Source organism: Osmerus eperlanus, chromosome 24 (genome assembly GCF_963692335.1).
Source record: "Osmerus eperlanus chromosome 24, fOsmEpe2.1, whole genome shotgun sequence".
In the NCBI taxonomy this organism is placed as follows: Eukaryota; Metazoa; Chordata; class Actinopteri; order Osmeriformes; family Osmeridae; genus Osmerus; species Osmerus eperlanus.
The window spans coordinates 5,643,472-5,669,367 of NC_085041.1; the positions used below are offsets into that span (position 1 = coordinate 5,643,472).

The following is a 25,896-nucleotide window of genomic DNA, read 5'->3' on the forward strand; positions in this document are numbered from 1 at the left end:
GGGAGTCAATAGGGTGCCCGTCCCTAGGGCCAGACTTAACTACTACCATCGGATGAGATGACAACCCCTCTGTCTAGACCAATCACGGCTGACCTTTGTGCGCGAGTCAAATATGACGTGGAACAGACAGCTCCGTTACGTCGCTCGAATTCCCGGACATGAGGCTTGTGAGAGGTGAGGTTTGAGAGAGGACAGCAGGACAGGCTGACACCTCTGCCTGTCTCTCCCTGTCGGGTGCCCCCCTCCCCTGCCGTCTGTCCCCTCGCCTGTCTCCCCCTGGTCGGATGCCCCCCTCCCCTGCCGTCTGTCCCCTCGCCTGTCTCCCCCTGGTCGGATGCCCCCCTCCCCTGCCGTCTGTCCCCTCTCTTGTCTCCCCCTGGTCGGGTGCCCCCCTCCCCTGCCGTCTGTCCCCTCGCCTGTCTCCCCCTGGTCAGGTGCCCCCCTCCCCTGCCGTCTGTCCCCTCGCCTGTCTCCCCCTGGTCGGGTGCCCCCCTCCCCTGCCGTCTGTCCCCTCTCTTGTCTCCCCCTGGTCGGGTGCCCCCCTCCCCTGCCGTCTGTCCCCTCGCCTGTCTCCCCCTGGTCAGGTGCCCCCCTCCCCTGCCGTATGTGCCCTCGCCTGTCTCCCCCTGGTCGGGTACCCTCCTCCCCTGCCGTCTGTCCCCCTCGCGTCCCATACAGATGTGCTGACGATCACATGGGCCGAGGAGAGGAGAAGACACACAGCGGTTCTGGTTCTGTGTTCTGGTTCTGTGTTCTGCGGGAAGAGAACAGAGCCTGTGGTTCTGGAGTTCCACACCTCATGTCTCGGCTGACAGTTTCACCCAGAGTTTGAACAGGTCTGGACCAGGCCTCTCCCCCCAGCTTCTCCCGGCATGCCTCCCCTCCCAGCCCCCGGGCCCCCTCTCCACCATACGGTAACCATCCAGATGGCCAGTCCTGTTCCTGCTGTCTCCCTGCTGTGGGTCCTGTCATGCGTGTGCCGGCAGGTCTCCCTGTGCGCCCTCCCGGCCGGCAGAGTCAGAGGACGGACCTGGGACCTCCAGGGACCGGGGGAGCAGATGGTATTGTGGTATGGTGTGGTATGGTGTATTTTATAGTGTTTTTTAAAATGTATTTGGATTACTGTTTTTGTGCTTTTGTTCGACACCTCGGTCAGCCTTGCTGTGTTGTGAGTGTGCTTTATAAATAAAATGTACTTACTTAATTACTTACTTACTATGATGGGGTTCCCCTGCACAGTCCCCTCCCCGCTCAGACCCCCTCGCTGGGTAGACACCTCCCACCACATGACACTCACTGAGGGGTTGGGAACACACTTCTTGAGAACTGGATCTCAACTGACTTATCTGGCGGTATAAAGGTTGAATGAAAAAAGGTTTCAAAATATGTTTTTTTTTTTAAGGAGCTTTTAATCGAAGCAAAAGGCCGTCGGACAGAACAAGATCTCAGCTCGACGTTTGCGTAAAATAAACATGTTGGAAGGAAAAGAAATGTCACCACATAGTTAAAGTTATGCATCCATAACTTAAAAACTCGAATTTCACAACTATTCCCGAGGTCATTCAAGTTCGTGACCTCATTAGGAAGCCGGCATGTCTTCTCGATGGGTCAAACTAACTAAACACAAAGGGCAGTATGGCTGCAAAGTTACTGGACCCAGACCAGTGTCCACCATAATGGACGTAACTGAGGAGCTGGTTTCAGGAGGGTGGACTCTGTCCATTCGGGCTTTGACAAGCGTGAGGACATATAATCAGTGTGTTTTCAAGCCCAGGAAGGTCACAGCCATAGAGAGCAGGGAAACAGGAGCTGGAAACCTATCTTGAGCATTGTCACCTCTCCGACCTGCAGCTGAATCTTTGATGAGTGGACAGGTGATATCTCCATGTTCCTGGAACTGCACCTAGTGGAACGTTCCACCAGGAAAACCACAACCAGCAGAATGATCCACCAAGAGAACCACACCCAGCAGAATGATCTACAAGGAGAACCATTAGTTCCACACCAAGCTTGAATACAGCAGTGTGAGCTGGCTACAAAGTTCAGCTCGGTTGTCACGGTGCTCTGGATAAAGCTGAACTCTACTGTTATCTGAAGCCTGAGGTAAGAGTTCAGAGGTCACTTAAGCATAAATAATGGCCCCTTGCGTTGACATGTCTTGTCAATGCAGCTCAAAGCCCAAAGAGCAGCCCGCTCGCTAGCTGTCCTGCACGCTGCACTCCTGTAACCAGACTCCAACTGTCACCCAGCATCCTGTTACTCTGGAGCCGGGTTGAAGGATAGCAGAGGCAGGAGACAGAAGCAACTGGGGTCCTGGGAGGGGGGTGAGGTGGCAGAAAATGTCTTTCACGGAACTCTTACCACATGAGGAAGTGCCGCATAACTCAGATAAATCATACCCACTCTCACCCTCTGTCCCCTGGTGCTCCCTCCCCCTCCCCCTCCCTCCTCTCTACTCCCTCTCCCCCCCCCCCCCCCCCAGGCCCCCCTGCCCTGCTGGGGCCTGCTAACTCACACACACCCTCACCCTACATCCCCTCATGCTCCTCCCCCCTCTCTCCTCCCTTTCCCCTGCCACCCCCCTCCCTGTCCTCCCTCTCCTCCCTCCCTCCCTCCCTCCCTCCACCCCAGCCTCGCTGTGGTCTGCTATCTTGGAACGTCTGCCAGGCTGGCAGGGGTCACCCCTCAGGTCGCCGTCCCCCTACCCCCGCTGGCTTCCTGAGCACCTGGGTGTACGAGGGAAGTGGTGGTTAGCCACAGCCGCCCCCACACTGCAGCCCCCCCTCCCCCCAACACACACACGTAGTAGCCCCCCTCCCCACCCACCACCACCACCCCAACACCGTTAAACTGCTGAAACTCAGAGAGGAACATTCTCCAAATCAAAACAACAAGGCAGACATTGTCCATGACAGGATAGAGCTAGCCTGGTCCTAACCAGACTCTCGTACATTTAATTTGTACAGAGAGTCTGGGATCGCTCCATTGACAAGCGTTGACTTCCTTGTAGGCGGGTGCTCTGTTGAAGTTTAAAACTATTGGATCTGCCCATAGCCACTCTGGATCTGCCATAACCAATCGCTAGCGTTCGCTTTAGCCAACTCCTTCACGACTAACGGAGCTAGCTGGAAAATCAAACGAACACCGTGGGGATCAAAGATTGTTCTTGCTCCGGCTTTAACTTCTGGATATTCGGCAGCGTTGCCACAACGGACCGAATGGCTTTGCTCGCATCCTTTTCCGCCGCCATTACGGAACTACAACACAAACTAGCGCACGACATCAACGTCATCGTTCTCAGCCACTCCCCCTGTTCGCTGATTGGACCGGTAGAAAGTTAACCTGAGACATCTGACTTACGTACTTCATGCCCAGACGCAGTACAGAAGCTAAATCAAAATTGAGCGGAAGTACGTAGGAGGGCAGAGTCAGGCTAGGGTAGAGCTGCAGTCAGTCATGCAAGTCGCTCCTACAATCAGACAACTCCAGTGGGAAGCGTGTGTGTATGTGTGTGTGTGTGCATGCATGTGTGTGTGTGTGCGTATGTGTGCATGTGTCTTTATATGTAGATGGGGATACAGATTGGAAAATACACTATCTACAGATACAGCTGTAGATAGTGTTGTTGTGTAATCACACAGGGTTAGCCATGAGCTATGACAGACTAAATTAGGGGTGGTAACAGGGTTAACTATATCAAACACTGGATACAACCAGGATGCACCCAAACATTATCCGCATGATTACATTGAAATGTAATTCAATCAGCTCACTTTCATCCAAAGCAACACACAAATAGCACAAATGTACAGCAGAAAATCAAGGATAAGAAGTGCATAGTTCTAACGTTATTTCGATGGTCCGTCAAGGAATGGTCTATGTTTACCAGGCATGGTGCATAGTAACCACATCTCAGGAACCAGGCATGGCACAACAGGGCAACCCTAGGAACTACAATGCAGCAATAACATGCATGTTAGAGTAGAACACAGACAAGACAGATGACCTGCAGAGCATCTTAAGTCCGGAGAACTGGTCACGGTCTGGGATCAGTCATGGTAGATTTACCCGAGGCTACGACTTCTGCTAAGGTCATTGACCATTTTAGGGGCAGCATTCTAATGCACTGGGACCTACATAGTAACCAATTAAAGTCATTACTAATTATTGATTCAAGTTTAATTTGCACAACAAATTAATCTGTTCACATTATTTACTAGCTAAATTTACACCAACCAAGAACAAGATCCACACCTGCATGAATGAGAGGAATTCACCAAACATGGCTAACGGTGAGTCTGTGTGTTTCTGAATTGTGTGTAGTCATGGTTACATAACTGCGATCCATGTCCAGTACTGTACGTCTGTCTCTCTGCTCTAATCAGGACTTGGCTGTGATCTCTGGGGCGTGTGCAGGCTGGCTGGCTAACATTCCCATCTGTCTTTACTGACAGATGAAGCGAAGGAGCACAGAACACCTACCCCTTCACTCAGTCCTGCTGTCCCAAGACCACACTTCACATTCCCCTCCATCACCCAGGTCCAGATGGAATCTCCAGCTGGTTCGTCTGTCAGAGAGTGGCTGTGAGGCTGCGAAGACCTCAAAAGATGGTGAGTATGGGTTGGTTAACAAGTAAATCATGCTACACTAATAACTGACGGACATCTAATTGTTCCTCCAGGCTCAAGCTGGGGCTGGGTGATGGATACCTACAGGCTGGGTGATGGAGATCTCCAGGCTGGGTGATGGGGACCTACAGGCTGGGTGATGGAGATCTCTAGGCTGGGTGATGGGGACCTCCAGGCTGGGTGAAGGGGACCTCCAGGCTGGGTGATGGGGACCTCCAGGCTGGGTGATGGGGACCTCCAGGCTGGGTAATGGGGACCTCCAGGCTGGGTGAAGGGGACCTCCAGGCTGGGTGAAGGGGACCTCCAGGCTGGGTGAAGGGGACCTCCAGGCTGGGTGATGGAGACCTCCAGGCTGGGTGATGGGGACCTCCAGGCTGGGTGATGGGGACCTCCAGGCTGGGTGATGGAGACCTCCAGGCTGGGTGATGGGGACCTCCAGGCTGGGTGATGGGGATCTCCAGGCTGGGTGATGGGGACCTCCAGGTTGGGTGATGGAGACCTCAAGGCTGGGTGATGGGGACCTCCAGGCTGGGTGATGGGGATCTCCAGGCTGGGTGAAGGGGACCTCCAGGCTGGGTGATGGGGACCTCCAGGCTGTGTGAAGGGGACCTCCAGGCTGGGTGATGGAGATCTCCAGGCTGGGTGAAGGAGATCTCCAGGCTGGGTGATGGAGCCCTCCAGGAGACCACCCAGGTCATCCTGGGTGATAAGGTGTTCATCAGCCCACACTGAGGAGACAACACCACACCTAACACGGGTGTAAAACAAATCCCAAACATGACTTGTGGACACAAATACAAGAAGTGAAGCCACTGATTTAGACACAGAATTGAAAAAGTCACAAAATCGAAGGAGAAAGTTGCTGATGTGTCGGAGGTTGTGAGGCCTTACTGAACACAGAGCAGCCAGCCATGCGGAACCCGTGTGTTCAGAACAGCAGGTGGCTGTGGCATGACAAGGCCGGTGTGTTCCTCAGTGTCTCATTCCAGACCACTCGCCAGTCTGAGTCATGAATGCATTCATTCAGCTCAGCTTCAACGGTGGGATTTCCTGCCTGTCTTGTCGAAGGCCTATGGAGGCAGAAACAATAGAGGCTAGGCCTCCCTCGAGAGACCTGTGGTGGAACTCTGGCTTGTCCTGTCCTGTAATCTGTCCCCAGGCTAATTTAGGTTCAGATCCCCCCCTACCACACAAGATTAAATCCCCGCTCCAATTTCAAGCCAAATCAAACTGTAGAGCCATTTTTACCACAAGCATTGTTACAGAGAGCTTGACAGAGACCTTGGATTCAGTCTCCTACTCCTGCATCAGATTTAGGATCCTCCTCGTTCAGGTGCTGATCTGTGAGCATCTGTGGAGCCCATTTTGGCTTTGTCCTTTGTAAAAAAGGACGACACAAGTGAAACTTGATTTGATTCTACAGTACATTAGGTTCAGATCCCCCACCACGACGACATGGCATCACAGCTCAGTGAACCACCAATCAGAGGCCTAGTAGGTTTCCGTGACTACGCTCCAGGGACCACCTGCTCCGTTTGGGCACAGATGGCTGGCAATATGCCTCCAATCTACCATGAGACTGGACACATCAAGCAGCTTCAGCGCATTCAAAAAGTCACCCTAATAATGAATGGGCAAGCTATGTCTTGATATTTTCTCTTCAGTTCAGATCATTTCATCGATGATTATTCCCAAAATGGTCAACCGAAACATTTGTAAGATTTGAAAAATGCTCATGCCAAAACGATTGAACACGTCTTTATTTAAATTAAACACAAGATGCAACTTGTCGTTTGTGTGCGTAATAAACACATAGCCTCATTGGTCACTTAAATATACAGCAAAATGCACACAATTGAGGAAAGCCTATTTTGATTGACCTGTCTAGAACACCCTGCTGTGACCAGAGGTGAGGCCTGCTGTGACCAGAGGTGAGGCCTGCTGTACACTGAGAGGATGGTTCAGTATCGTAAAATATAGATTTACTGTAGAATTCAACTTTGTTTTAAGGTGAAATGATGTGACATGTTTGTACAAGAAAAATGATGTGTCACTGAAGATAGAAGCCAGATCAACACTTTACATTATCTTCCATGGAACTACATAGCAATACCTATAGTAACAACTCTGTATGCACATAAGGAACTGCTATGTTTTTCAATTTCATTACAGTAAAAGTTAATACGCAGAAAACTGGTATTTTGTGTAGGTTGGGCTTTGTAGGGCTAAGTGGATGTTAACGATGACCTTGTTTGGTAACAACCTTCAACTGCCCCTTTCCAACATCCACTCACCCCTTCCACATATTGTGTCTTCTTACACTTTTGTAATAACTTAGACCACTTACACTTAATCTAACTTAATCATATAGCAATTCTTATGTGCCATGTTTTTCCAACAGGTATTGCTATCCATTTACATGGTACTTTATATAACCTTAACGTAAAGTTTTGCCAAAGGCAGTAATATAACATTATGGGATAGGCTGTGTACTACAGGCTGGTTGTTAGGAGTTACATAAATGTACCATATCATATGAAAACAACACGGATAAAACACTGCACCCTATACACATTCATATTTACAGAACATAGCCCCAGGGAGAAGACCAGGGAGAACGTTATGATTAGGATTCATTTTGTGGCACCTCTGATTTACAAATGGGACACGCATACACACACACTCTCTCTCTCATACACACACACACACACACACACAAATGAAACAAAGAAGCATACATACACACACAGAAACAGACACACGTATTCAATCAGAGAGGTCCCCAGGTGCTCTCCACAACAAGCCAGGATGAGTGAAGGGGAAGTCCTGGTTCGGGGAGTCTGGACAGACAGACCTCCGGTTGGGGCACGCTGAAGCCAGAGTTCCTGGCAGGAAGCAGCTGGAGGCAGACGACAGAGGCTTCTGGAAAGTCAGCGAGTGAGGGATGAGGGGGTGAGGGGAGCAGGGAGAGAGGACTACTGTAATCTGGCCTTGTCTCCATAGACACCTGAGCCATGATAACCATGACAACCCGCGGAATTCTACTGGCTATATATTTGAGCAGCACGCTGTCTTACAGTAAAGCTTATGATTGGTTTCCCCCCTGCACAGCAAAGTCCCCGATTGGCATCTTAAATTAGCTTGAAGCTTCCTATTGGCTGAAATGGAAAGACAGAAGGGGCCCTGGTGACTGGACGAGCAAACAGAAATGACAGTCACCATAGTTACCCTCCAGAGTTTCTGATTGACGTCTAATAGGCAGGGAGGGACAGGAGAGTGTATGTGTGGAAGTGTGTAGTAGAGTGTAGTGTGTGTACTGTAGGGGAGTGTGTAGGTCTATAGGAGTGTGTATGTGTGTATAGGGGAGTATAGGAGACTGTATGAGAGTATTATTGTGTAGGAGTGCATAGGTGTCTGTGAGTGTGTAGGAATGTTTAGGCAAGAACGTACCTGCTTAAAGAGTGTTGTAAACAAGGGCCTCCGATACAAGAATACGTATTTACACATTTACAAAGTCTCCCCCTGCAGCCAGCGTTCTGAAGCTGTCTTTGAGACGGGGAGAAGGAACATAACTAGTGCTGCTTAAGAGTCTCCCAACCGCTTACATCTTACATACGGTGGAACCACCGTTAAACGCTTTACCGAGGACAGTCTATACACAGGCAGACACACTAACACTGCAGTACCTTCATACCTGATCCAAACAGTTGGAAACACCGGAAATCTGAATACATCTGGACACACCTTACATTGCAGACCCCGGTTCAGCAACAGTAGCTGAAGCATTTGACTCGTGAAATATCAGACACGATAAGTTCTTCATATAACCATGGAAGTGAATGTTTGGAATAATAATACTGACAAAAGTTCATGCAGTTGAAGCAGCCAAGCAAGATGACAGTATAATCTCCGGGTTATTCAAATACGAAAACGATCACTTTTCCATCTCCCAAGGATTCCTTTAAATGCAACAAAACTTATCTTCAGAGTAATATAAAAACAAGGGGGGTGGAGCAGGAGCCGGGGCTAGAGTGGGAGGGCAAGGGGTCATTTGTGGATGGACAGGAGAGATAGATAGTGAGATAGTGGTCAGGGGCAGAACAGTCTTCCAGGGGAGCCCCAGTCCTTGCTGGCCAGACCTCCAAGTCTGGGGTGGGGTGCTGGCTGTGGAGCAGGTCCCTCTGCAGGTCCAGTCAGGACAGAGCGTGGGGGGGGAGGGGGGCTCAGGAGCAGCTTGGTGCAGGCACTTTGAGGGGCAGCCCTGGGTCAGGGTTGGGGTCCTTACACTCTGTGGGCCCTGAGGCCGGTCTCCTCCAGGAACACCACGTCGTGGAAGAGGAGGGGCTGGGAGGACACGTTGCTGCTGCCCGCTGAGTTGAGGCGCTGGAGCGCTGCATTCTGGGTAGTCTGGTCCTCAGGCGTGCTCGGCCCCGTCCCAGCATGCACTGGGAACCTGGAGCTGAAGTTCAGATAAATCTACACACAGACAGAGAGAGAGAGAGAGAGAGAGAGAGAGAGAGAGGGAGAGAGGGAAGAGAGGGGGGGAGGGTTAGCATCTATTCTAAAGACAGTTCAGCTCCACCCACATCACTTCAGCCCCACCCACATCCCATCCGCCCCGCCCACATCCCCTCAGCAGATCCTAGCTGGGAGACTGGAGAGGCGGGGTGTGGATGAGAGTAGAGGGAGGAGGGGTGGGCGCAGAGGGAGGTGGAGGAGGCGAGGTGGGAAGGAGTAGAGTGGAGGGAGCAGGGGCAAGAGAAGGGTGAGGTCACCTACGTGTTTGGTGGCATCAGACAGCTGCTGTTCAATCCTCTCCACCACGTCCCTAAAGGGAGGTCTCTGCACCGGGTCAGCCTCCCAGCAACACCTCATGATGTGGTACCTGCACACACACACACACACGCACACACGCACACACGCACACACGCACACACGGATTAAACATATCTGCTCCAAGCTGCTCCAGTTTCTTTTTTCTGGAATGTTTGAGTGAATGTTCAAACTTAATAGACCCCTTTAGAACTTTCAACCTTTCAAAAAAAAAACTAACCAGAGCAAACGCTGTTGTCAGGCAACATTTCCAATTATGCAAAGTATGGACTTCATATTTTGTGGAGTTCAACCTGCATGTCACAAAGTTTCTGTCTTTGTTTGATACATTTTCAATTAGCAGCTCTCCTCTCCCTACTTTCCTGGCTTTGAATGAGCCATCTGCTGATATCCCGTGTACCCAAACCCTCACATACTCTCACACCCACACATTTCTCTGCTCTCTCTCTCTCACAAGCACAGACACACTTTTACGCACACATACGGACACACAAACACACACCAACACCCACATGCACGCACACACACACACACACCCACCCACCCACACGCACACGGACACAGAAACACACACTGACACACCAAAACAAACTTACATTTCACTGGGAGCAAACTCTGGTGCCTCCATTCTGTGTCCTTCCTTAATCATCTTGTAGAACTTTGAATCCACCGGCATACCAGGATATGGACTGTTTCCTGTGTGACAGACAGGAGATATCAATGAACTACACAAACACACACACACACAGGTAGGGCAAACCTTACCTAAAGAGAAGATTTCCCAGAGCAAGATTCCGTAGGACCACACATCGCTCTCGAAGGTGTACACACACTCAAAGATACTTTCCGGGGACATCCACTTGACAGGGAGGCGAGCCTGAGCAGAACAAACATCGTCACACACCACAGACACACATACTGTACATCATCATACACACACCATCGACATCTGCAGCCTCCCGTGATCACACCCCAACCCACACACCTCCACACCCAGAGAGCTCTTGTTGAAACACCTTCACATCTCTCTCTGATGCAATTATTAGAGATTTCACTCGACACGCACAGTGCACACACAGATATTACTCCTGCCCTCCCCTCAGAGTAACATATCATGTTGAGAACATAACACCTGTCAGAGAACCTGGAGGCTTCAGAGTGTCTTGGGACTTGATGGATTGGTGAAACAAACGTGTTGTTGTTCATGCCTCGCTACCTCATCCCAGGAATCTCTGACATTCCAGAAAGATACAGACTGAGCTGAGGGCAGTTCCCCCCGGACAGGTGGGACACCTGACTGGGTTTTCCCATCGGACACCATGAACCTTTGTGTTTTGGTTTGTGAAAAGTACCAAGCTTTAAAAAAATACCATATGACGGAACTATTTGACATGCTAAATGTATGGAAATGTAATTTTTTGGCCTGTTTACAACAACAAAAAATAGCTTGCCACCCAGCTCACTGACCTGGGTATCATGGCTAATGCTATGAAGCGAGATTGAAATGCTAGTGTGGCCCGGGGTCCCTCAGAGCTAGCTGTCCCTCAGAGCTGGCTGTCACTCAGAGAAAGCTGTCCCTCAGAGCTAGCTGTCCCTCAGAGCTAGCTGTCCCTCAGAGCTAGCTGTCCCTCAGAGCTAGCTGTCCCTCAGAGCTAGCTGTCCATCAGAGCTAGCTGTGCGGCAAACACACTCACGTTTCCTTTCACCACATAGTTTGAGTCGGTGGTGATGTCTCTGGCCAGGCCGAAGTCACAGATCTTCGCCACCCTGCCCTGAGTCAGCAGGATGTTCCTGGCAGCCAGGTCTCTGTGGATGCACTGGAAACACACACACACACGCACACACACACACACACCCAAACACGCACATGCATATCAGCTTAGTGCTGGAATACCCTGGCTGGAAGTCTTGCATGTGTTACTGTGTGCTTTACACGCAACTCTCCGTGCCACATGAATGTGTCTCGTTTGATCTCGGTCTACTCACAAATGCGCGCGTGTTCATGAGTTGCAAGTGTAGCGTGTGTTACTGAAAGAGTGTGCTCTGTGGTTGTTCTGTGTGTCGCTGCACGTGTCGGAGGTGTTTCAGAGAGAGAGGCGTGCAGGTGTGGACTCACGTTCTTGGAGGCCAGGAAGTCCATGCCTTTGGCCACCTGGTAGGAGAAGCTGAGCAGGTCCTCTGTGTCCAGAGACTGCCCATCCTCCAGGAGCATCTCACTCAACGCCTCAGCCTCACCACAGGAGCCTGGAGAGGGGACGGGAGAGAGGGGACGGGAGAGAGGGGACGGGAGAGAGGGGACGGGAGAGAGAGAGGGGACGGGAGAAAGGGGGAGAGAGGGGACGGGACAGAGGGGACGGGAGAGAGAGAGGGGACGGGAGAAAGGGGGAGAGAGGGGATGGGAGAGAGGGGACGGGAGAGAGGGGGAGAGAGGGGACGGGAGAGAGAGGGGACGGGAAAGAGGGGGAGAGAGTGGACGGGAGAGAGAGGGAGAGATAAAGAGAGGGAAAAGAAAAGGGGGGGAGAGAGGAGGAGGAGAGAGGGGGGGCGAGGAGACACCGAGGGAACGAGGGGGGGGGAGAAAGATAAATCAAAATTAAATGTTGATTTATTTTCCTTAAATGTGTATTTTACCACAGTTAAGCGACACATGAGAAGCATAGGAGGATGTGCCACGTGAAAGTATTCACTGGAGTAAAGTGCCATATGCGTGCCTGTACTATAGTAAATATACGAGTGTGAGGCGTAGGAGGAAGTGTCTTGCCGTGTATGGAGCGTCTCTTCTCGGAGGAGGAGCCAGAAGGCATGGTGCCAGCGACAGAAGGCCTCATAGACATGTAGCCGTTTCTACTAGCGTCTCTGAGGAGGGAAATGAGCAGTTAGCCTGGCTTCATCTCCCTATGCCAGGGGTAGTCAACCCTGGTCCTCGAGAGCCGCTGTCCCGCATGTTTTAATGTTTAAGCCGGGTAATGACCATACATTAGAATCAGGTGTGTTGGAGCAGGGAAACATCTAAAACATGCAGGACAGCGGCTCTCGAGGACCAGGGTTGCCTACCCCCGCCCTATGCTGTCCCAGCAGCCTGGCCATACTCTCACTGCTCACCTGGACCCCCCTCACCTGGACCCCCCTCACCTGGACCCCCCTCACCTGGACCCCTCCTCACTTGGACCCCCCCCTCACCTGGACCCCCCCCCACCTGGACCCCCCTCAGCTGGACCCCCCCCCACCTGGACCCCCCTCAGCTGGACCCCCTCACCTGGACCCCCTCACCTGGACCCCCTCACCTGGATCCCCCTCACCTGGACCCCCCTCACCTGGACCCCCTCACCTGGACCCCCTCACCTTGACGGACCTCACCTGGACCCCCTCACCTGGACCCCCTCACCTTGACGGACCTCACCTGGACCCCCTCACCTGGACCCCCTCACCTGGACCCCCTCACCTGGACCCCCTCACCTGGATCCCCCTCACCTGGACCCCCCTCACCTGGATCCCCTCACCTGGACCCCCTCACCTGGATCCCCTCACCTGGACCCCCTCACCTTGACGGACCTCACCTGGACCCCCTGACCCTCTCTTTGTCTGTCAGCCTGTCTCATTCAGGACACTGTCATCACTCACGGTCCTCCCTCTCAAACCACTGGAGGGACTTTCCACTTTCCATGCCAGACAGGCACTGGAGCAAAAAACAGACCGCACACACACACCTTTTATGCACACATACACACATCCTCTGTACACACACACACACCTTGTACACACACAAGTCTGTTTTGCTGCATCTTGTGAGGACCCACAATTCAGTCAAATTAAAAATTGTGTTCTCCCTAATCCTAATGTAATTCCAAACCTAGCACTAATTCAAAACCCCTCACCCCTAGAAATACTATTGAAGTTCCCCAAGAAAAGATCCTTAATAATGAAATGTTCTCTTGGTTTACTGTTCTTTTGGGGACATCTAATTTTCACAAGAACAGTTAAACCAACACACACACACACACACACACACACACAAGTACACACACACACGAGTACACACACACACGAGTACACACACACAGTTGTACCCAGCAGCCTCTCTCTGAAGGAGGATGTTCCTGTAGTAGCAGTCGTCTCCCAGCTTGGAGCACAGGAAGTACTCTCTCTTCCTGCGCAGGAAGTTGAGGAGATCTCCGAAGCAGCAGTACTCTGTGATGACCAGAGTAGGACCTGGGGACAGAAGCACAGGAGTCACACACGCACACACACACAGACCTCCCTCTCTCTCACACACACACACACACACACACAGACAGACCTTGCTCACGCATACATGTAATACACACTCACACAGAGACCTCATACGCACACACCTCCTATGCATGCACGCACAGACACTCACCCTCCCAGAGGAGTAGCACCTCAACCTCACCTCCAACAGTGCAGGCTCCCAGCAAGTTAACAATGTTTATGTGGTTTCCTAGGTAACTCAGGACCTTCAACTCCGACATCAGAGCCTCCTTCTCTGTGGCATGGGCACTGGCTGTGGACACACACACACACTATGTGAACACACACACATCGACAATTCCTTCACACTGTAATTTGTATATTTACTCAGAATGTTTGAGTATATTGTTAAAAGGTTTACAGTGTAAAAATATGATTCCAATAGAAAATGATGTAATGATGTTAAATATTAGACAAATGTCAGTTGTGTAAAAATAAAACGTTTTTTTTTGGCTTAATCATAACTTGTTTTCTTTCAGGGTAGAAATCTGTCTTACGTTCAGCATTTTGACAGCAACTGTCATCACAGTGTCAGCTTTTGAGAGTCCGTACGCTGTCGCTTCCACTACCTTCCCAAAGGCTCCAGAGCCAAGAGTCTTGCTGAGGGCATGTACACACACACACACACACAGACACACACGCACACACACAGTTTTAATAGCAGGGTGTGAAGGCCCTGGGGCGAGCCAGCAGGAACCAGGACATGCGGGATCCTGCTCAGGAGGGCCAGCATCATTAACATACACGCAGTGCAGGTTTGGCTCTGGCTGCTGCTGTTACCCAGCCGAGAGGAGGGAGACCAGACAGGGAGAGACACGGGGTGGATTGGGGAGGTGACAAGGAAACTAATGGGGATGGAAGGAAGGGGGCGGGTGAATGGCAGGAACTGAGGGGGGCAAGGGAGACTGGAGGAGTGGACGGAAGGAAGTAGGAGGGGCAAGGAGGGGGGGGGGGGTTCAGGGAAAGGTGGGGGGGGCGGACACTCACCAAAGCGCAGCTTGTCCCTGGGGAACTCCCACTGGTGGTCATACGGAAGCTGGGTGGGGTCAATGTACACGTAGTTGTTTCCATGGATACCTTCGATGACCTTCCACTGGATCTGGTATTTGGGTTTCTGGGATGAAGGGGCAGGGATTGGGAGCAGAGGTGAAAGGTCAGGGTTAGAGAAAGGAGGTGAAGGGCAAGATATGGAGAAAGGCAGATGGTGACATCTCCATTTAAAGGTACAAAAATCTAAGGAACATCATAGCTATCTGCTGGGTCTGGGTCTGGGATGTATTTGTATGGGCTGAACTTCTGATGCTTGATATCACCTGTACTTTCTATGAGCACTATATGTCGCTTGGGATATAAAGCCGTCTGCTGGGGGAATAACATGTAAAAAGCTCCCAGCTCCAGTACCTACCTGCAGGTATTTGTAGATGAGCATCATGAGGACAAGGCAGAGGATGGCAGCTGCAGACACGAAGCCACCAGCAGAGGAGTAAAGAGATGGTGAGGCACCATCCTCTCTGTAGGGGGAGGGAGAGAGAGAGAGCGAGAACGAGAGAGAGAGAGAGGGGGAGATGAGAGAGAGAGAGAGAGAGAGAGAGAGGAGAGAGAGAGAGAGAGAGAGAGAGAGAGAGAGAGAGAGAGAGAGAGAGAGAGAGAGAGAGAGAGAGAGAGAGAGAGAGAGAGAGAGAGAGAGAGAGAGAGAGAGAGAGAGAGAGAGAGAGAGAGAGAGAGAGAGAGAGAGAGAGAGAGAGAGAGAGAGAGAGAGAGAAACAAAGAAAGAGACAGATGGAAATAGAAACAGAAAAAGAAAGATGGGGAGATAGAGAAAAACGGGTCTGAGTTGTGATGTCGGGACTGTCTGCCCTGACAGAGAGACAGCTCTGTCTAGCAGCCCAGAGCCTCAGGGTAAGAGTCAGACGCTCCACCCAGGTGAGCTGCACCAACAGATCCTGGTCCTGATTGTTAAACTGATAAGGGCTGTGTGCTGTATCACGGTGAACTGATGACAATCCTGAGCACAACAAAATAATTCTGTTATTCAATCCTGTTAGAACCCCTGTCTGAGGTAGGCCTGAGTTGCCAGTCTTAGTAGCTTCATATCCTCTGCGTTGTTCTGCATTGTAGCAAGGCTCTAAGACCGCCATGTCAGTGAATAGGTTCATTTAATCAGTGTTTGTGTGTTTGTGTGTGGGCGTGCTGTGTTATTGTTGTGCTCCTCTGTACAGTCGGTGTAATAAATAAGCTGTTTATCTCTAAGGAGCTTTCTCTCCATATCAAACCTGAGAATGCAGAGTCTGCAGGAAGTAATCCTAACTGAGCCTGTCAGCTCCCCATGGCTCCCTGCAGCTCTCTGACTACAGCAACACCCCCCCCCCCAACCTTAACCCTAACCCTCCAGCCAATGCAACACCTCCAGCTAACCAACCAGCCAATACAACAGCTTCAGCCATTCAGTCAGACAGCCAGACAATATAACGCCTCCAGCCAGCCAATACAACAACTCCAGCCAACCAGCCAATCAGCTAGCCAACACCTCCAGCCAGACCAGGCAGCCATCCAGTCAGTCCGTCAGCAGACTAGTCACCCACCCACCCAGCCAGCAAGTCAGCCAGCCAGACCAGTTAATCAGTCCGCCAATCACCCAACAAATGAGCAAGTCAAACCAAGTCCTCACTGGCTCCCTGGCGGCACAACTAGCCTCCCAGAAGGCCCACCCACAAGCCCACTGTGGCCTCCAACCCGCCCCTCCTCCTCCTCCTCCACACTGTTGCTCCCCTGTGATGACCTCCTCTCCGTCCAGACCTCCATAGAACTCCTGCTGCCACTGCCAGGGAGCCAGTGTGCTACTCAGTGGATTAACAGGTTGTTCTTGGGATTTGCAGTTGACGGGTGAACGAGGTTGCAGCAGAGATGACTGTGGTGACATGCTGACAGCGGACTGTCACGGATGTGGTATCTTTTCTTTGTTAAGGTTTACACAACAGGATTACAGCCTGGATCCGTGTTAAACAGTTGTGGGTCCCTGGGTAGAATATATATGTCAAAGTCTCAATCCTTTGTTTTTGATCTGTACGTTGCTGGATGTAGTGTAGATGGTGAAGATGGATGACCAGGTTCACATCACCTGTAGCTTCTAGTCTGAACAGGTTAACATCACCTGTAGCTTTTAGTCTGACCAGGTTAACACCACCTGTAGTTTCTGGTATGACCAGGTTGTCAGTGCAAGATTACGGATGTTTGGAGAGGGGGAAGGCAGAGAAAGTGTGGAGGAGCAGGAAACTCTCCTTGCATCGTCACCTTGTCAGAGATGTTGACAGTGCACGTAACATTAATCCCAAGGTGGGGATCTGCAGAGGATTAACACTGAAGTTTAAAAACAATCTGAGAGACGGCTGACGCCTGGACCCCCCCCACCCCCCCAGACACCCCCCCCATCCCCCCAGACACCCCCCCCACCCCCCCAGACACCCCGGCCCCAATCCCCCAGCTCCCACAGACACCTCTACCATCCCCCCGTTGCCCCGTTCTCCCGTTTCCCCCCTCCAGACACCTCCTAGACCCCTCCACGTTTGTGTGCGTGTCTATATGTGTGTGAATGTGTCCAGTACGTGTGTGTTTGTGTGTACAGAGTGTGCGTGTGCATGCGTGCGTGGGCGCGTGTGTCAGACTCACCGCTGATGGAGAACAGGGTGTATGCTTGCTCCCCCTCCACGGTGGCCACACACTCCAGGGTGCTGAACCTGCCTCGGCTGACGTTCAGACGGCTCTCCACCTCCGTCTTCCCGAACATGGGCCGGAACACCGTCACCGTGACGACGTCCTGCTGCTCCTCCGTGGCGTTGAGCTGGTGGGAGCACCTGGGGGGGAAGGGGGGGCGGGAAGGGGGGGGGGGAAGGTTGGGGCTGTCAGAAGCTGCACACCTGGGAGAGGGGAGGGGGGGATATGTACCTGGGGGGCGGGGCTGTGTGCCTGTGGGGGCGCGGTAAGTGTGTGTGTGTACGTGTGGAGTGTGTGTGTGTGTGTGTGTGGGGGGGGGGTGTAAGGGTTGCTGAGCACGCATGACTGACCTTCTCAGTGTCTTTGAGGGTTTCTGTTGCGTCAAACCGTTCTAGCATGTCAAGTCAGAATCATGTTGTGTACTATCACAGAGGTTACTGTGTCTGTGTGCACGGCTTCCTAAGTCCGCTTGATAATAATTCAAAATGATTGGATAATGATTGGGTAATCGCCTGTGACTAACTTCCTGGGATTGGTGCTGCCATGGACACCAGGTAGTCCTCCTACATGTTTACCATGACTCACTGTTACTTTACTAGGAACAGGATGTACTGCTATGACCTATCTCAATATAGTCCACCAATCACAAGTCACGCCTGTCCAGTTGCCCAGTGCAACATCCTATCAGCATCACCTCTGGTTCCTCAACACCGTCCCTTAGCTCTGTCTCCAGGACTGGGATGCTCCTGCCCCAAGGAGCAACCTGAGCAGCTAATTGACTTACCTGGATAGTTATCTGAACAGAAGTTAACTGAAATCTGAACAATTTATTGAGGAACAGTTACCTGAGCAGGAGTTACGGAGAGCGCCTCACCTCATGTACGGCTGCTCGCAGTAGAACCATGTGATCTGAGGAGCGGGGAACCCCTCTGCGACGCAGCGCACCTGGCCGTCCACCGGTCCCTCATGAGACACGATCTCCGGCTTACCTGGCGGGGCAGAGGAACGGCGCAGAAGAACATCAGAAGAACATCACAGCAACATACGGAAGCCAGTCCAGCCCCCTGTCTGTAATAACAGCACGGTTGCTGGGCAACACCGAACTTTTCGTCAAGCGTCCCACTTACTGATCACGTAGACGGTGAAGGAGCGGTTGACACTGGCGTCGCCGTTGGAGGCGGACAAGGTGTAGACTCCGCCCTCTGACATCTTCAAGCGCACCAGCCTCAGCTTGCTCTGGTACCTGTGGATGAGCACGAACATGAACTTCTCAGCTCACGCATGAACACACAGCTCACTGAGAACTGGCTGCTGGCAGGCCTAGCTGTGTCATAGGTAGCTGTGCACCAGCTAGCTGTGTACTAAGTACTGTGTGCCAGGTAGCTGTGTGCAAGGTTCAGGTCTAGCTGTGTGCTAGCTAGCTGTGTACTAGCTGAGGCTGTCTGAGGAGCATGCAGCATTACAGCACAGCACTGCTGTACAGCAGGGGGGCATTCTGCTCTCCACATCAGTTACTGCAGCAACACTGGGAATGTTTCACCTCACTGAACGCGCCACAAATCTTTCGTTTGTTTTTCAACTGCTAATTTCTTTCTCGGGCAGCCTCACACTGGCCCCGACCTCACTGCAGGACTCTGTGGTCCTAATGAACTCATGAGGTGTAACTCTCCTCCACTCTTCTACCCTTTTCTCCTCTCTGTCTACTCTCCTCTCCTCCACCTCCCCTTTCGTCTCCTTTTCGTCTCCTTTTCTCCTCCTTCTCTCCTCCTCCTCGTCTCCCCTCCCTCTGGACCTTCAGCAGGTCTGGAGGGAGCATGTGACAGGCCATCATCAGCCTGCCTGACCCAGGGCCAGCTGGACCCCGAGGTGTTACATTTCAGCCTGAGGGTGTAATGAACACACACAGCTATGCGGTATGGCCTATGTGCGTGTGTGTGTTTGTGTGTGTGTGGGGTCTGTGGTAGGGACTGTGTGTGTATGGGCTTGTTTAACTTTTCTTGTTGGGACCAGAAGTTTGTTTAACATAAAAGTCCCTGTGTGTTTGAAAGAAAGACAGTGTGTGTACAATGTTTGTATGTGTTTGAGTGAACACCCTTGGCTATGTGGTAATCCTCTGCGTGTTTGTGTGTTTAAGAAAGAGGAAGAGACAGCAGTGTGCGTGTACATGTGTGTGTACCTGTGTGTGTACCTGTGTGTGTGCGTGTACCTGTGTGTGTGTGCGTGTACCTGTGTGTGCGCGTGCGTACTTGTGTGTGTGCGCGTGCGCACCTGTGTGTGCGCGTGCGTACCTGTGTGTGTGCGCACCTGTGTGTGCGTACCTGTGTGTGTGTGTGCGTGTGCATACCTGTGTGTGTGCGTGTGCGTACCTGTGTGTGCGCGTGCGTACCTGTGTGTGTGCGCACCTGTGTGTGCGTACCTGTGTGTGTGTGTGCGTGTGCGTACCTGTGTGTGTGTGCGTGTGCGTACCTGTGTGTGTGTGCGTACCTGTGTGTGTGCGTGTGCGTACCTGTGTGTGTGCGTGCGTACCTGTGTGCGTGGTTGAGCGTGGTGATGACGTGCTCCGAGGTGTTCTTCAGCCTGTGGCTCATGAAGCTCCAGGTGAGGATGTGAGGCCGGGGGTAGGCCTCCATCTCCACCTGCAGGGTCAGGCTCTCCCCTGCCCGCACGCGGACGGTGCTGTTCTCCACGGGAGCCAGCTGGATGAAACCTTTCACTGCAAAGACAAATAACCAAACCGCTCTTTCATTCCGCAAACAGGTTCTGTATCGCATCCAAGTGTTTATTTACTTATTTTTAGGTCTTTCTGAGGTTGCACGCGGTATTCCTGGAAGACAACGAACATCGAGTCCTCAGTCTAACAGTCGTTCAACCTGTTTTGAGCTTTCCTGTAGGCTACGGACAAGAAACTTGACTTTCCGAGCAAATTAGCTCTATTACTTAATTGTGTATCTATATGTATGTATATACATACACACACAGGATGGCTGCACTAAGAATCCATTATACATACATAGACTTTACATGTATACTATATTTATAGTATAACATTATAAATCTATGGTGTACTGCACAGTATCTGTGTGGTATACGATCTGTCCCCATCAACTCGTGCTTCTCTCACTGTGTCCTCCTGAGACAAGCCCACCTGTTTACTTCTTGCCTGAGTCAAGATATTAGCCAGATATTAACAAGATTGATCTTGCTCACAGACCCAACTGGAATCCCTCCAGGTTATAAACAATGTTGAACTTGTTCAGATCTAGGGCGCATAACCCTTACTCAGATCCTCCCTGTCAACTTGAAACCTGGTACTCAGGGTCAGACAGACAGACAGACTGGTACTCAGGGTCAGACAGACAGACAGGCTGGTCCTCTGGGTCACACAGACAGACAGACCCTCAGGGTTAGACAGACCCTCAGGGTTAGACAGACAGGTACTCACGGTAGACTTCCAGCCAGACAGACTCGGAACTGCTCCCCCTCTCGTTCTGCGCCTCGCAGCGGAACCGTCCGGCGTCGCGGGTCCTCACGGCGGGGATGTGCAGCGTGGCGCTGCGGACATGGGTGATGGGCTCCGTCAGGATGCGAGACGCGTTGTCAACCGATGGTTGCTGTGGATACGAAGCCCAGACGGCACCCTGTCAACGCCCAGAGATCTCTAGAGATTAACACCCTGCCTACACATGCACATGCACACAAGCGCACACACACATGCAATTACATACATGAACCAGCAGCAGGCCTCTGTGAAACCAAACGCAACCCCACGAGTCTCCTGAGAGACAGGAACACTCTAGAGTCTAGACCCAGACTCTTCCATCTCAACCAATCACCTAGAGGTTCTAACTCGTGGCCACGCCCACCAGGCGCACAGAGACATGTGATTGGAGGAAGGGAGGTTCTTACCGATCCAGGGGGGGCGGACCACTTGAGCTTGATGTCTCCGTTGACGTTGGTGGTGATGCAGGACAGAGCCAGCCTCTGCCCCTGGAGCAGCACCACTCTCCTGGGTCCAGGGACCTGCACCACCGGGGGCGTGTCTGGGACTGCAACACCCCCCACAAAAAAATAAAAAAAATAAAAATCCTTCACTGCAATCCGAGCAGGCGGCGTATATCATACCCACACAAGACAGGGATCACTCGCCATGCACAAACACATGAGGAAATACACGATCCGCCCGGAGAGCAGACAAGACACAAGCCCACACTAGGCTGCGTAACATTGTAGATGAGATGTTATTGTCGACGCTCCCCTGCCTGGTAGCTGAGATGTTATTGTTTAGTAATGTACCCTTGTCGTTTTGTGCTGTGCCTGGGAAATACAGACCCTGACTACTGAAATACTGTTAGATCCTCGAGATCCTGAGCTGATCCTCGAGTTCCAGCTGTACTTTCTAAATGCACTATTTGAGTGTTTCTGTGGATCCAATAAATCCACTGAAAGAAGAACCCAGGAACGGTACGACAAATTACGATCAAGAGATCGTCATTTGGTTCAGATGACGATCAAGAGATCGTCATTTGGCGTCAAGAGAATTCTACCTGGCCGCACGATGAGATCATAGTTGTGTGACCTCACAGGGGCGTGGCCGAGCCGTCCCGAACACACGTAGCATCCCTCGAAGGACTTCTGGGTGTCCAGGATCACGATGCCCATCTCCAGCCCAGCCTCGTACTGCAGGCCCGGGGGAAGGGGTCCTCCAGGGCATGTCTCCAGTTGCAGGTCCAGCATGCCTGGGTCCGTGGCCAGACACGGGATGGACACGCTGTCCCCCTCGCGAGACAGGATGTTGAACACCATCGACTTCCTGAAGGCGTTGTCGGGATCTGGCGGGAACACACACAGATTCGGAGGTGAACACATTCCAGATCCGGTCAAGCTTGTGTTTGCCGTGCGTGGATAATCATGTATGCACCATTTGCACTGGTAGTGCTGATGTGTGGGTCCAGGAATCATGGGGAGAAGGACTGTTCCAGAATGTTCTGTTCAGTCATAGAACACGGCCAAAACGTTATTACACCTCACAGAGTGGGTACCTGACCAAAACAAACTCAGCTGAACCTTCATGCTCAAACACACCCACACTGTGCACCTTTACCATCCTGACCAGTTTAGGTTTCTCTGCTTCAAAGGAATGTGTTTTGTTCCCATCCTCACAAGCACAGCATCGTCTCATGTAACATACATTCCAACAACTGCCCAAAACAAACAAACACACACGTGCACAAACACACCAATCTACAGGCACACGCACACACTAGCACTTGTCTGAAGACACGCAAGCAAGCATGTCTGGTACACTCACACATATATCCTGATTGACACACATGCTTGCTCACACACACACTTTGATTCACACACTAACACCGTGACTCACACACACACACTCTCCCTCCTTCACACACATACTTTCCCACCTTCAAACACACACGACCTAACACACACAGACCCTTCCTCAACACCCTAACACGCCACATCACACACACTCTCCCTCCCTGACGCACACAGCGCACTTCCTCCCTCACACCCCCCCTTCCCGGCGTACTACCTTTGACGTAGACGTAGATGGAGCTGCCCTCCGCGGAGGCGTCCTCGGTGCAGGTGTAGCGGCCCATGTGGAGAGGCTGCGCCCTGGGGATGTAGAGCAGCGAGGCCCCCGGGCTCCTCTCCTCGCCCCGCACCCGGGGCCGGTCCTCCCGCTGCCAGCGCACCCCTGGGCCTCCCTGGCAGCGCAGGCTGAGGGGGGCGTTGAGGGGGACCACCAGGGGGGAGACGGAGGGGGTGATGGAGGGTCTGCTGCTGCCTGAGATAGGAAGGGAGGACTCAGCTACACCACGCTGCAGGACATCCCCCTCCCCCTCCCCGTGATCCCTCTGCCACAACTCCCCCTTGTGATGGTGATGATAACTAGATGAGGAAAGTTTTCTGAAGGAAATGTGTTTGTGGAAGCGGTGGATGATGATAGCGCTGTGTTCATTTGGCAGACAGTTTAGGTGAGCGTTGGGTTGGGTGAGGGTTAGGTTGGGTGACAATAGTGAAACATGTAATAATGTATTCATTTAGCACACACTTTTATCCAAGCAAAGTACAGGGGAGATTCGAACATGTGGTTTCTTGATCTGCATGATATCTTATTCAAATCCTTACAAATATTAATTCAGCCCAAAATTACCATGCTGCCATTTGGGAGATGGGTATAGCTCAAGGGTGGAACATTTGCCTACAAGTCAAGAGGTTGCAGGTTCAAAGCTTGTCGCTCTGGATAAACGTGTCTGGTAAATAAACACTTAATTTTTATTTCCTGATGCGAGGAAGACTGAGCTACTGTGCGCTACACACTTCATGACACCTCTTACTCATGTCCAGGACCAACGGGTATAGCTTAGTGCTTAAAGTATTTGATTGCAGATCAAGAGATAACAGGCTAAAAATCCCATGCATCGCATTGAATAAAAATGTATGTGAAACAAACACTTAGTAATGTTATTATATCCATACAAGCACTCATCAAGTACTAGTTCAAGAAAATATGAATACTGACCAAAACAGGAAGCCTGAGCTAACACACCTGCATTATAATAAGGTGTGGGATTCAAACCTGTGACCTCTTGATCTGCAGTCGAATGCTCTGCCACTGACTTTCAATAATACCTCTAATTCATTTCCAACATGCTAAATAAATAACACACAATATTATCACTCAATCCAGGTCAAGCAGTACTGCAGGGGAATGCTGCATCTCTCTTATTGTTAAACCGCCACACAGATACCGCTTATTCTCCACCATCAGCCCGCTCAACACATTAAAACGGACACTACCAGTAAAACGTAAAACGTTTCCACAATGGTCTGAAAAAACAACAACAGTGTGGTTAAAGTCATAATCAGACGCGGGTAATTATCGCCTGGGACTCGTAATGAAGCCAGCCGACTGTCACAGCGGTGCGAAACGCCCTGGAGTGTTAACAAGAAAGGCTGAACGGTTGGTGGCAAGACGGCGCACGAGCGCACCGGTCACTGAGTACACACCGTCCCCCGACTCAACAGACTTGCCTCACTTCAGAGGATTGGCCCGCGGGGCTTAACGAAGGTGTCTCTTAAAGAATATTTCTGAGGCATACAAACACAGTTATATAACATTGATAGGCACAACGGCAACCAACTATCACCTGCGGGTTATAGGGGCTGGCCAACCTTGTTCTTGCAGATACCCTCCTGTAAATATTCATTCCAACCCTAATCCGGCGCACCTGATTCTAATTTAGCTAGTTAACAATCTGATTTATCTTTGTGACATCTTCGGTGTCATGAGAGTGGAACTTTTATAGATGCTTTTAAAAACGAAAAACTAACTCCAGAATGTGCTGTAGCCTAGAGTGGCTTATTTGCAAAGCAAGCTTAGATAACAAAGGTAGATCATGGAATACAAAAAAACACATCGTTGACGCATGAAACAGAACGCGAATACAGAGTACTGCAGCCTCAAGTCCAACTAAATACTTTTCTTTACACAATTACATGTCACTGAGGATACCAACATTGCCTACACACGTTTGAGGCAGAAAAATAACCGTTTATTTTCTTTACTAAGTTCTGCAGGTTGTTTGTTCCGAGTTGTATGAATTATTGAGAGGGTCGCAACTTGAGTCTCAGCGCACAAATATCTAGTTTCCACATTGGGGGTTCAGTGACATGGCATTGCAATAGTACAAGGGAGCTAACAGGCATACCAACAGCAAGAGATGAAAAAGCAGCGGAACATTCCACAACCTGGCAGCGCATGCAGTGAATATGGAAACTTCTTGGAAAGGTGTGATAGCCCCGTTAATGTCTACAGCTTCCCATCTCTGAATTGGAGTTGTAGGTACAATGTAGGCATTGCATTGCAGGTTAATTCCAGTCACAACGTATACTTAACCTACGTAAGACACTATGAAAATCGAACTATTCAATTGTATTCTAGTATGTTGTATTATATTATCTATGTAATTTGTGACTTGTGTGCAGTAAGGAGTGGGTAGGTAAATAAACTTAGAGCAAGGTGTCTTACTACGTATTAATGATGAAGAAAATGTCGATGTTATCATCGATATTCTAGAAGCCGTTGTTGTCTTACCTGGATGGAAGGTTGACTGCAATAAGACAGAGAACAGTATCCAGTTATATTCCATGTTTGCTATTCCATCTATGTTGCTGTGAGGTCTGCCTGCGTCCACTCTGAACTCCTCGAGCTTCTAAATGCCGCGGAGTGCGCGGAAGTTAAGAGCCTCTTCTGCCACAGCGCTGAGGTGCTGCCTGTCTGTCCCTCCTTCTGCCTGCCTGCCTGCCTGCCTGTCTCTCATTCTGTCTCTGTCTAACTGCCTGCCTGTCTGTCTGTAGTGGACTCTTTCCAGTGGATGATTTAGTCCACAATTATCAATAATAACAACTGATTACAAAATACATTAAGGT

The 25,896-nt window shown here is 51.0% G+C and overlaps 1 protein-coding gene across 1 annotated transcript; it reads right to left on the reverse strand.

The window, feature by feature from the left end:
- Positions 1-8,220: 8,220 nt before the first annotated feature.
- kita (KIT proto-oncogene, receptor tyrosine kinase a) lies at positions 8,221-25,675 on the reverse strand. The gene is given in 22 exon segments (XM_062450452.1): positions 8,221-9,105; positions 9,409-9,514; positions 10,059-10,158; positions 10,228-10,339; positions 11,157-11,279; positions 11,579-11,706; positions 12,224-12,318; positions 13,530-13,671; positions 13,874-13,986; positions 14,230-14,331; positions 14,715-14,845; positions 15,137-15,204; positions 15,207-15,242; positions 17,398-17,582; positions 18,317-18,431; positions 18,570-18,685; positions 19,969-20,155; positions 20,885-21,080; positions 21,349-21,488; positions 21,987-22,271; positions 22,994-23,248; positions 25,562-25,675. Coding segments are annotated over 22 exon segments (2,985 nt in total). The 5' UTR covers positions 25,617-25,675; the 3' UTR covers positions 8,221-8,910.
- Between the last annotated feature and the right edge of the window lie 221 nt (positions 25,676-25,896).